At 40.2% G+C, this 12,457-nt stretch overlaps 1 protein-coding gene across 1 annotated transcript; it reads right to left on the bottom strand.

Annotated features, from left to right (window-relative positions):
- Positions 1 to 454: 454 nt before the first annotated feature.
- LOC145617296 (PWWP domain-containing protein 5-like) lies at positions 455 to 3,390 on the bottom strand. Its single transcript, XM_081671990.1, has 2 exons — positions 3,258 to 3,390; positions 455 to 3,082 (listed from the first exon to the last, which is right to left on the bottom strand). The coding sequence occupies exon 2, from the start codon at positions 3,058 to 3,060 to the stop codon at positions 637 to 639; it is 2,424 nt and encodes an 807-aa protein (XP_081528116.1). The 5' UTR covers positions 3,061 to 3,082; positions 3,258 to 3,390; the 3' UTR covers positions 455 to 636.
- Positions 3,391 to 12,457: the final 9,067 nt, after the last annotated feature.

A 12,457-nucleotide genomic window follows, 5' to 3' on the forward strand; every position in this document is an offset into this window, starting at 1 on the left:
ACACACACACACACACAAACACACACACACGCAAGAAAGACCAATTTAAACCAGAACTATACCTTGCAATGAAGAAAGCAAGTAACATTGGTTAACAATTTATAATATTTCATCCAAAATCCAACATTAAGTTGGAATGGAGAAGATAGAACTTAAAAATTAAAATTTTCTTATGATGGCACTATTATTATCCCAAAAAGAGTTAAACTCATGAGATGGTTCCTTCAGCACAAGGTCTTCAACACAGGCTTCTACAAAGCCTATACAGCATGACAGAACATTAATTATTGATGTGTAGAGACACACTATAAAATAAAAGTTGGAAGAAAGAACATATAGTATTAGACAAATAAATCACCCACTATGATTCTAGAGGGTGTCATCGATGCGCAATCGAGTACCTTAAAACTGGGAATCTTAACTTCCATTAAGCTATGCAGTTAGAAAGCACAGATAATACTAAAGGTCATAAATAGAAAATTCTTAAAAAGATATTACATTATAAAGTTATCTTCCTAGCTGTACCCTTAGCTTAGCAACCTACAGAGATGAAAGAAATGAACATACTTTGTAGAATTACCTAATTACAAGTTGACAGCAATGTGGCTAGAATATCTAGACGGATTACCTTAGGGCTCAGTCTTTCCTTCTACGTTTAGCTTCAATAGAAGGAGATTTGCGTGGAGATGGGGCATAGTTAAGCCGATAACAAACAAGTGAAGGTCCAAAGATTTCAAACTTCCCTGAACTACTGAAGGCTGTTTCAGCATCTGAACGTCTCTTGAATACCACCCTGGCACAAAGTTTTTTGGCCAATACTTCAGTTTCTGATTCCTTCAAAGAACCATAGTGACTGAAAATTTTAATTAATTTGGCTTCCGTAGGAATAGAATCCATGTCAGCGAATTTCAAAGTTAAGGCTGTTGGTGAATCTTCCAGCTGCTTTTTCACATCAAATAGCCCCCCTTCTGATGTACCATTTTCAGATCCAAAATGCTGGGGAGGTGATGAAACTGTAGACTCCATCTCCTGCGAACCGGCAGAACTTCCATCTACCTCAGAATGTTCACGCTTAACTACAATCTCACTCAAGAAATTTTGTTGCTCAAAGCCTTTGATGGTTTGGTTCGTGCAACAAGCAACCTCTACACCTTCGACGACTGATGATGTCGTAATTTCAGATTCAGATGCCTTTGATTTAGACTTCGCACCAGAAATACACCCCACTGCATCTATTTCAGCAGGTCCTGACCCAGAGAGTACTTCATTAGGACTGTCACTTGTATCTTCCTCCCCAGACTTTTCATGCTTCTGCAAGAGCTCAATGTCAGGAACAATTGAATTTCTAAAAACGGAAATGAAAGTGACCATCTTACTCAACAGACTGTATGGTTTGAGGGGTTCAATAGCAGCCAAGTGTAGCTCTGAAAGAATTACATCAATAGAGGCATACTCAGAAGTGAGTTTGCTGCATTGCTTGTTGTTACCTTCATCTTTGCTAGTTTTCGTATGCGAGGACACATCAAGTTTGAGTAAAGGCGATGACTGGCTCAGTTGACCTGCAACTCTTAGAATGCTTTCTCCTACTCTAAACGACGGCTTTGTGTCTTTCACTTGCATAGTTGTTCCCAGAGGACTGCATTCCTTAGTTCTTGAGGGAGTTAATTCATTAGGAAAAGATTTGACCTCTTTTTGTCTCCTGGCAGAAGATGAGATGGATTTACTGCCTAATTTTCCTTTAGTCCCCTTGCCATCTTCCTCTTGTACGCTCTTCTTACCTATCAAGTCAGACAAGCACCTGACCTTTTTTGACGCATGACCACTATCATTAGATATTTTCTTCCTTTTTTGAGGCCTGTTAACATCCTCTTTAATGGTTACTGGTGAAGGATTGCCACCAAAAATCCCTTCAGAATTCTCTTTTTCAGCAACGACTGGAGCATCAGCCTCATTATTCACATACCCTATCAACAATCCAAATTCGGCCAGATGATAAATACCCTTCCATCTATAAAAGGCTGCCGTTTGAGCTAGAGCTACCACATGTTCTAGTCGGTCAACATCACCATGTGGCCCTTGTGCCAAATCTTTTACATAATGAAGAAAATTCAATGGCTCAAAAGATGCTGCAGTATAAAATCTGTCAACTCCTTCTCGAATTCTTGATTGTTCACGGATTCCATCATTTTCAACAACCTGAGTTTTTAATTGATTGTACACATCGTCAACAATACAATGACAAGAGAGACCAAATTCCACCCGTCTAGAGGTCTCAACCAAAACACAATCCACAGCATGTCGAAAAGATTCCGTTTGAGTCTGTTTCACCATCTGGGAGAAATTTGGGGCAAAAGGTTTCAGCTTTGCCTCGTCATTCCAAGCAAAAGTTTGATCCCCAAAGTAACCCACAAAATAACCTTTCGACTTGAAATGTTTCCTAGCCTTCTCCGTCGCATCCTCAGGTTCAAATATCTGAGCTGGCCACCAAGGATGGCTCTTTACTTTGCCCCAAACTATATCAGATGCACAAAACCCACCTTTGCTTTTACCCTTTTTTTTATTTTTTCCAACACACTCATCCAAATCTACAACAAGACTCACTCCCTTATGTTCCGAAAAATCTCCTCCTTCCACCTTATCACTGGTGGCAGCCTGACTTTTAACCACCCCTGATTGAATCTCTATAGATTTCCTAGTCTCCATTTCCTTACCCCTTCTGCCAACATCAACAGGATTCGGATTTGGAAATAACTGCTGAGCAAAAGAATTGAAATTCGCCTTAATAGGGTTCTCTTGATTAATTACACCCTCAATAGCAACTAAATCTTTACTTTCTTTTTCAACACAAGCATCATTCAAAGAACCCAATTCACCTTTTAAACTACTAGCCTCTCCTTTATCATTCAAATGCTCACTAACATTATCAACCTCCATACCCTCAGATTCTTTCTCTCTCCTCAAACCCTCTTCTTCAACTAGGGTTTCAAGAACACAACCACTCAATTCAGCACTAACAGCATTTTCTGAACAAGGGTCTTTAGAAACGACGTCGGATTGCATTTATACAGCTCAATCAGTAAGACTATGAAGCAAAAAATAAGCAACAGTTCAATGTTGAGCAGTGTTAATTAAATGCAATAAAAATAAATTCAAAGTAATAAGAAATAGAAATAAGCAAGGTTACGATAAGGAGTGAAAGAAAAATGTATGGAAAAGTGATTTATGCCATTAAAGAACGAAGAAAGATGAGAGCTTACCTTGACAATGGATGAGTGTATTTTCGCAGCTTCAAGATTTGGGAATCAGCAAGGGAAATGAAGGAAAGAGGAAGACTCTTTACTCCAATGTGTCTCAACCGAAATCCTACCACAGGGGCACTTTGGTCATTTTTTAATTTTTACAAATATAAATTTACAAATGTTAAACAAACCTCTCCGTATTAAATTACTTGCTAATACCGTTGCTCACCGTATAGCTAATACCGTATTAAATTACTTGCTCTCACCGTATTAAATTACTTGCTAATACCGTTGCTCACCGTATAGCTAGGTGGAACTGGAGCAAACTTGGAGATGTTTGTATTAGTGTGTTCCCGCAAGATATTTCTAGCCTTGAGCATCTTGAATTCTTGATCTTGTTTAATAAAAGCCCTTGCTATTAAGGGTGCTAAAAAAAAACCCGACCCGTTTGACCCGACCCGAAAACCAAAGACCCGCAAGCTACCCGACGGGTAATTTTATAACTTGTTTTTCCAGTTTTGTAGTTGGGTACCTGTAGACACACATTTGTGTCTCCCCAAAACCAAACCCAGTGATGAATATCTTTCGCGTCGAACCATAATCGAATGAAGTGAAAGTACGAAAAGTCTAGTGTTGCGGTTAGTTTTTATTAAAAAATCCTTTTTTCTGTTTTCGAAAACCAACTCTATTTTATGAAAATAGCCAATCCAGTTTAGTTTGGTCCATGATAAGGGTCCAATAATAGTGTAGTTGGATAGGGCTCGAAAAGAGTTTTCCAACGATATATTATAAGCCCAATTCCGATGAATATTGAGGAAGTTATGTAATCCGTATTCACTACACCCCCCTTTAGCTGGTGTTTCGGGAAAAAACAATGGGACCTTGCTGAAGGTCCTTTGATGTGGTGAAGACTGGGCTCGGTCCAAGTGATGTTGGGCCGAGGGTTTCCTGCACAGCAAACACACGTAAACTAGCCTCGGGGGTGTTGCCGAGGAAGGCCCCTCCGATGCTAAAGTCAGTATAGAGTGTAGAGAGAGAAAGCTATGCAACAGACTTAATTGCTTGAGGCTTTGTGTGAATGAATGTACAATGGAGATATTGATGACTTTTATACCTTTGCATATATGGGAGAAGTGAGCCTTGGCCCAATTGACTTGCCTTGTGGACTGATCTTGACTTTAGCACAATTGGAGAGTTGAACCTTGACCTTGGGCTTTTAATTGGATCATTTAATAACTAGGCCCAATTGGACTAAATTGGACCCAAGCAACTTGCCCCCCATACCCGATTTGGAAGTATGACGGGTCGGGTTTAATTAATCAGAAAAATGAGGGAAGTAAATGATTTAATTAATCCAAAAAATTTGAATTTAAATCGCAATTAATGAAATAACGGCGGCTGGATGGATAATGGTGGAAGTTGGACGGATAATGGGCGGTTAAACAAGAGAAAATGTGTTTAACGGTTACTTAGTGAGGTATTTAAGAGAAATTAAAGGCGCGGACTCCCAGGATTCCCACTTCTGGAGATATAAGCAAGAGGACCGCTCTCTCTCTCCTCACTTCTTCACAAACACGAACTCCGACTTGCACAAAACCCCTGAATCCGCATCAAAACTTCCTTAAATCCCCGAGAATTGAACTTAGAAACTGAAATTCGTCACTACCAACTTGTAGATCGGCAAATTCCGCTTCAGATTAAGGTAATTTCCTTTGATTTTAGTTTGCTTTTCTTCGAATTCGAACTCTTTCCCCTTTTTTTCGACTTTTTCTTCGAAATTCAACAATGGTGAGAGGAGTTAGAGGTAGGGCCCGTGCTCCAAGAAGAGCAAGGCAATTCCCAGATCCTCGGAATAGGACTGGGACATGGAATGGACAAAGAGTGGGGTCTGACCCTGCTGAGGGGATTAGGGCAACCCCAATTTCATCGGCGCCTCCTGAAGGAACGGAGGAGTCAAGTGCTTCTGGGCGGAACGAGGAAGTCCCCGCCAACCTTTGGGATGTTCTCCCTGGATTTGAAGAATGGGAGGACGCTGAGGTTGCCTCAGCCATGATAAAGAACTGCCCCTACCCTTGGTGGGTAAAGCATGCCGATGTGTATCGGTTTGCTGAACAAATAGAGCTGGACTATGGCATAATGGAAGATGATGGGTACTGGTGCAGAATGCCCGTTGCCTCTGATAGAATCCATCGGCCACCCCCGGGGTACGTGGGGGTGTACACAAGACAGCTTCAGTATGGGCTGAGGTTTCCTCTGGACATATTCGTCCGAGACTTGCTGATCCACTATAGGATCTCCCTGTGTCAGCTAACTCCTGTCAGCATCCGAAGGGTGATGACGTACTTGTGGGTCTGCAAGTTTCTCAAGTATATCCCCAACATGCACTACTTCAAGAAAATTCATAAGCATGTGCCGAATACCCAGAGTGGGCATGGACATCATGGTCCTGGGTGGTTCCGGATTGAGTCTCGGCCCCAACACCTGACAATGTGGCCGAACGATTCTTCGGATAAAGAGTGGAGAGGCCAATGGATCTGGGTTAGGGCGCCCACAGATCCTGACCACCCGCACGTCTTCAGTGCCCCCCGATACCTCTCCAATCCTGACCCGGAGATGCTCAGCTTGGGTCCCTTGGAAAACGATGGCCAAGGAGATCACAATCTCAATCAGGCCAACATTTTTGGGAAGGCGGATAACCCAGGGGGGAGAGGCCGTCTGAAGACTATCCCAGCAACTTGGCACCCAGATAATCACTATATCTTTCAGGAGCATATGCTTGCTGCTGTCGGCCTCAGCCGAAAGTTTAAGGATGGTAAGCTATTTCGGCTGGGGCCGAAGCCTTTTCTTTTTATCTATTTGCTTTCGCAATTATAATTTATTCAGCGTTTTGATGCTGCTGAACTGATTTGTGCTCATTTTCTGTGTTCAGTGTTGAACGAGGTTACTGCCAGGATAGACTACGAGCGTCTTGGCGTTGACCAAGGGAGGACCATTTTGACTCGGGCCCCCTCCATCACTGATTCGAAAGACCGAGACGTTCATCTGGACTCGACTCACTTTCAGATTGAAGCTTCTGCCCTCTATCAGCGGCAGAAACCTTGGTGGAAGAAGAGAGATCCTTGGTGCCAGCTGTTGGACGAGGAACTCGAAGCTGCTTGTACAGCCGAAGAGGTTGCACGGGCTGTTGAAGCTTGTGAAGGAGGAGAGGGGTCCTCCAGGGCGCTGAGGAAGAAGCAGCAGCAAGGGAAGTTAAGGAAGAAGACGAGGCTTTGCTGAAGACCTCGGTGAGTTATACTTAGCTTTTCAGCTTCAACCTCTTTTTCTTTTCTTTCTTTTTATTTTATTTTATTTTTTTAATCACGTTCTTCCTGCCCCCTGTCTTTTGCAGTCTGAAGAGAGCAAAAGACGAAGAGAAGGGAAAGCCCTTGCTCGTCCCGAAGACCAAGTCCAGGAAGAATCCGAAGACTCAGATATGGACAAGCAGCCCCTTCGCAAAAGAAGAAGAAGGATGGCCATCATCGGCCCTCACGACTTCCAGACGAGGCCGAGGTCTGTCGGCATCAGCATTCGGGAACCCAAGGAAGGTGGCGGATCGCCTAGGGTTCCTCAGCCACCACCCCAGTCTCCGCCGAAGACCCCTCCACCATCTCCTGAGATGGAGGTGGATCAGAAAACTCCCAATCCCAAGGGAGGGGTTCCGGAAGAGGAGGTTCAAGAGAGTGCTCATGAGCACAGTGCTGAAGGTGCTGTGAAGCCCGTTGAGGGTTTCACAGCTGACATTGCAAGGGAGGTTGAGGCTTTCGTCCTCACCCCTGAAAAAGAAGCAGAGGTCATAATAATTGACTCTGTTGAGAAGGATGAAGAAGCTCCCGAAGAAGAAGACGCTGAGCCATCTAAGGCTAAGGAAGTTCCCGAGTCTTCCTTCCCTTCATTCCAGACGCTGCATTCTGGAGAAATGGGTTTCTCGGCCCCCCCGCATTCCAATTCCAGATCACATCTGGGATCTCATCTGGGGTCAGAACCGAGAAGGTGCTGCAGCCTACTTCGGCAACTTTGCTGGCCTATCCGAAGTAGATAGGGCGAGGATCTGGTCGCTGAAGGCCACTACTGGGATGGGTGAATCCAGCAGATCAGTTCTAGACCCTGCAAGGTCAAATCAACTACTGATGATGCAGGTAAATCTTTCTCCTCGCTTTTATTTTTCAGTTCAGTTTTTTTTTTTTTTTTTTTTTTGACTTGTGCCTCTGTTTCCAGTTTGTGCACAATCAGACTCTCACTGTAGAGCTGATAGACTCCCTACAAGACAGGGTTGATGCCGCCGAGCATGCGAGGAAGGTGGGCATTGAGGAGCTGAAACTTGCTCAGCTGAAGCAAGCAGCAGCTGAAGAGAAGCAGAAGGAGGGAGAAGAATATGAGAAAAAGGCTGCTGAGACCCTCCAAACCTTCTGCGCTGCAATGGAGAAGGAGGTCTTTCCCCTGCTGATAGAAGGGGAGAACTTCCTTCGGGAGCATATGGGAGTGGACATCTCCAAGTTCAAGGCTGCCATTGAGAGCAGAATTAGAGAGGGAGCTGCTGCACAGGCTGAGGTGCAACAGAAATTAGAAGCTTTGGAAGCCAGTAGAATGGATGCTGAAGAAATGCTCCAGTCTCAGAAAGTCCAACTCTCAGAAGCTGCTACTGCTACTGAAGCTCAGAGAGTCAAGCTTCAAAAGGCTGAGGATCAGCTGAGGGTCAAGAGTGATGAGTTAACCCAGGTGAAGACTGAAGCTTCCAAAGTTCAGCAAGAGCTGAACGAGCAGAGAGATTCCTCCTCCAAGTTTACTAATGAGCTGAACAAATCCAAGAAGGACTTGGAGGAGGTACAGAAGAAGTTGGATGATGTTGAGGCCCTACTCAAGTTCCGTATCTACACCCAAGAAGAATATGACATGGGTTTCAAGAACGGGGTTAGAGTGTGACGACGGGTTTGCCTTCATGCTGAGCCGAAGTTGGACTGGTCCAAATGTGCTGAATGGATCCAGGACCCCGAAAACCCTCACATGCAATTCCCAACTCCAGTTGAAGCTGAAATCCATGAGGCTGAAGAACCCGAAGAAGAAGCTGAGAGGAGGGAAATTGAAGCTGAACAGAGAGAGAGAGGGAGGCTCAGCAGGGTGCACAGCCTGCTTCATCTGCTGCTGGAGCTGAGGCCACCATGGGACCCAGCGCTACTGATCAGTCTGATCCTCGGGCTGAAGCATAGGAACTCGGGCAGTCGTCTTCAGATCTTGCGGTTCATCATGTGCTCAACTTTAGACTTGCCGCTTCTGAATATTTTTTTGCCTTGTTTTTTGCTTCATCTTGCCTTGATGTACAAACTGCTTTATCTGTTTTTGTCTGTACTTCGGCAGCTGTAATTTTCCGCTTGTGGGCGGCTGCCGATACTTCATTATGTTCTTTAAAACATTTGAACTTGTAGCTCGTTTTCTGAGTAATTATCTTATTTATTTGATGCATTTTCCTTCAATTGCTTTGTCTTATTTTCTTCATTTTGAACGCTTTGCTGTTTCTGACTTTGAAAAATTTCTTCAAAAATTTGCAAAAATTTCCTAAGTACAAAGCTTTCAGCTTGAAGAATTCTGCTGAAGGTAAACTTGCACTGATAGTGCTTCTTGCTCCCCCAGTAATCTAAAGACTTAAGTCTTTGGATTATTGAGCTGGGTTACTTTGATTTTCAGATAAGTTTGAATAAAAAATTTCTAACAGTTGCTGTTATTCTTGATTTTCTATCTATCATTAAAAATGGATATCTGAAACACAAGGCTAACTGAAGGCAATGTTTCAAACAATGGCTTTCTGGGATACAAGGCTCAGTTAAGGCAATATCCCAGATTTGTCCATGGACTCATGTCTTTGAAGAACAAGTCTTACTGAAGTTTAATTTCAGCTGAAAGACCAGAGTTCTTTTAAAAAGACGATTTTGTCAGCAATCTGAAACCCAGTTACCTAGAGGTGAAGGCTTCAGACGAGGCTGAATAAAAACCCTTAAAGAGTTATTTTATTTTATTTTATTTAAGTAGTAGATAGAATAGAGTAGAATTACAGGTTGCAGTTAATCCAAGAAGCCCATGAAGTGAAGGCCCAAAGGAGCAAGATGGATGCGATCCATGATGATTCAAGTGGGAGCATTTACTTTATTAGTTTTCTTAGGATTAGGGGCCATGCTATGTCTTATTTATGCATTCAGTATTTTATGCATGTTAGATTTTATTGATGTTTTGTGATGATGCGCTAGAGTTCACTATTTAATCACAACATAATAAATCTAGATCCCAGTAATATTGATGCAGCTTTTCCAATTAAAAACCCGACGAAAACCTTGATCGTTTGTGATGGGTCGACCTCAGCAGAGCATCATAATATATCTTGGGGAAGTGGGGGTAGATCACGTTATACACTTTTAATTGGTTATATTCAACAAGGTTACCTAAAGATCAGTTTAGAACCTTGAAGCTAAGGGTAATAATTAAACATGTGTTGATTAATTATTCAACCAAGAATTACAAGAGTTGTAATCAGTAAAGAGTTTACTCACCTTGAAAATGTAATGGTTGATGGCAGGGCCAAAGTCCGGTTAATTATTGCACGAATAAAGGATCTTGAAATCATTTAATTCAGTTGGGATCAATTAACATTGAATAAATGCTTTAAAGTTACCAATTTAATTCGCTTTTGGTACTTTAAATTTAATAAACATAATTGAAATTTGCGTTTACTTATAAGTAACATGTCGTTCTAATTTTATTATTATATATAATCTCCTCGATTGAAAAATAAAGTTGAGAAACGTTCTTAAAAGGTTTAAAAGACAATCCATAAACCTATATTCCAATTTTGCTAATATTGCTCTAAAAGGCAAGTTTTAGAAATTCATGTTACATGTCTAAGGTTGGTTTCATTCAAAACGTTTGAGTAAAATACCAACACATCTTCATTTTGAAAAATGTTTCAAGGGATATAATGAGATGGGAGGTACAAATCCTCCAAAAGACAAGTATAGAAATCCAATAAAATCTCTTATCCTCAATATGATTGAATATAAGAAAGTGATTGGAAATCTCTATGATCAAAAGTTGATCAAATGACAGTATTCTTCATCTACTTTATATAGAGTTTAATACTTGATTAAACTCAAATATAAATAATGATAGAATAGGCTTAGTAGAATCATGAAAAATGCTTAAAGTAGTTGAGCAAGGTATCATTTTGAACCTAAGAGAAATGTTCTAAGTGGCTCAAATGGAAAGGTTTAGGAATATATGAGGAATGCATTAAGAAGTTATAGGCCAAGAAATGCAAACAAGTTGCTACTTCTCAAACCTAGAACTACTTACATGCTAAAAGTTGTTATGAACAACAAATGTTTCAAATTAAATGGACTAATTCCAATTGATTAAAAACTACCTCATATAGTTGGAAGGTAAAAGAATGAAAATGTTCCAATTTAAGAATTATATTATAGAAATTGATTTAGCATATTGCTACTTCTTGGACATATGATGTCTTGTTTAGATCACTCATTGCACAATGTGATTGAACTAAAGGAAGAAGTTATTGCTAAAGGAGAAATAAATCTACAAGTTTAGAAGCAAATGTTGCTACTTCACAAGTAGAATCTACAAGTTTGGAAGCAAAAGTTGCAACTTTACAAGTAGAACCAGTATTTCACCACTAATAATTGGCTGGAATTAAATAAATGTTATTCATTCTTGCCATTATCAAAACACCATTCAATGTTAGTAATGACTAAGCATCGAAGATTCAAAAACGTGCAATAAATGTTATTCTATGCTTCTTTGAGTCATAATGTGTTTTGAATTGCTAAATAGGTTTAAAATTCTATATGATAGAAGTAATTAAACAATTTCTATATATATAAATTGTCTCTAAAAATGTCAATTAATTCGAATGAAAATGAAAATTGCATACGAAAGATCCAAAGGGATGGACTTTCAATATCATTAGATTATGAATCTATTGATATATGTAATTATCATTCAAATTTGAAATTTTGACAAAGTCACCATTTAGAGAAATGATGATGAGAACTCAAGGTCGAATACATATCGATGTAAGAAAACCAAAGGTTCAAAGGTTAGAGACGACAACGAAACTTCATTTGTGATACGATCACTACTTATGCTTAGTTGAAGCATGGAAGTGAAGATTTTGAAAAGTTCAAAATGTTCAGTATGAAGTTCAGTATCAACTTGACAAGATAATGATTACATTACAATATGATTGAAATTGTGAAAATTTAAGTCAAGACATGTACTTGGCAACACATTCAAAATATTGCGATATGATCGTAATAATGAGAATTTAAGCCAAGACATTGATAAACATCCAAGAGTTGTGAAATCGTTTTACAACAAAATCCGAAAGAAAACCTTGTGAAGTGTTTATAAAGGGAGCTATCAATCTATATGAGATATATTTTTATAATGGATGTAAATTACCCATCTTCCAACCATTGTTAAAGGGATATACTTTTAAGATAAGCTACAAAACTAAACAAAGATACATAGGTCAAATCAAAATGTAGCAAAGGCTTCATATGTGATATGGATAAGAAAAGTTCTTATTAAGTCTTTCTACAAAGCAAGGAATAAAACATGTATTAAACCGTTTGATGCACGTTCGATTCCTATATAGAGCACTGGGTACTACTATACAACCATACTTAGCACAAAATGTTTGTTGCTCAAGTAGGTGCCCTTATGGAAATTGTTCCAAAAGGTCAAGTGGGAGTAGTGTAAATCTCAAAAGAGTTCGAGAAAAGCAACAAACAAACATGGTTCAAAACCATGGTTGGTTCACCCTATGCTAAATATGCCTCCTCAAAAGGCAAGTGGGAGTATAAGAATCTTGAAATGTTCGAGAGCCTTGAAAGAGTTCAAGAAAAGTGATTTCGAAAATCTTGAAGAAATTTGAGAAGTTATCGAATAAAAGCAACGATATGAGCATGATTCACCTAATGTTACAAATGACAACGCGTGGTCTCATCATGTGTAATGGGATTAATAACCATGTGTTGAAGGTAGTACATTCCAAGTACAAATCCTCTATTGTCATTTCTCATTGAAAACTAAACAAAGTTGTTGTATGAGTTTCAATTGTTGCATTCAAACCCACAATGATGACTAGCATATGTAAAACTTAGCCAAAGAAATATGAT

This window comes from Chenopodium album, chromosome 26 (genome assembly GCF_948465745.1).
Source record: "Chenopodium album chromosome 26, dcCheAlbu1.1, whole genome shotgun sequence".
NCBI classification, from domain to species: Eukaryota; Viridiplantae; Streptophyta; class Magnoliopsida; order Caryophyllales; family Amaranthaceae; genus Chenopodium; species Chenopodium album.

Coding starts and splice junctions, on each gene's coding strand:
- LOC145617296 (XM_081671990.1), bottom strand. CDS start 3,060: ATGCAATCCGACGTCGTTTCTAAAGACCCTTGTTCAGAAAATGCTGTT.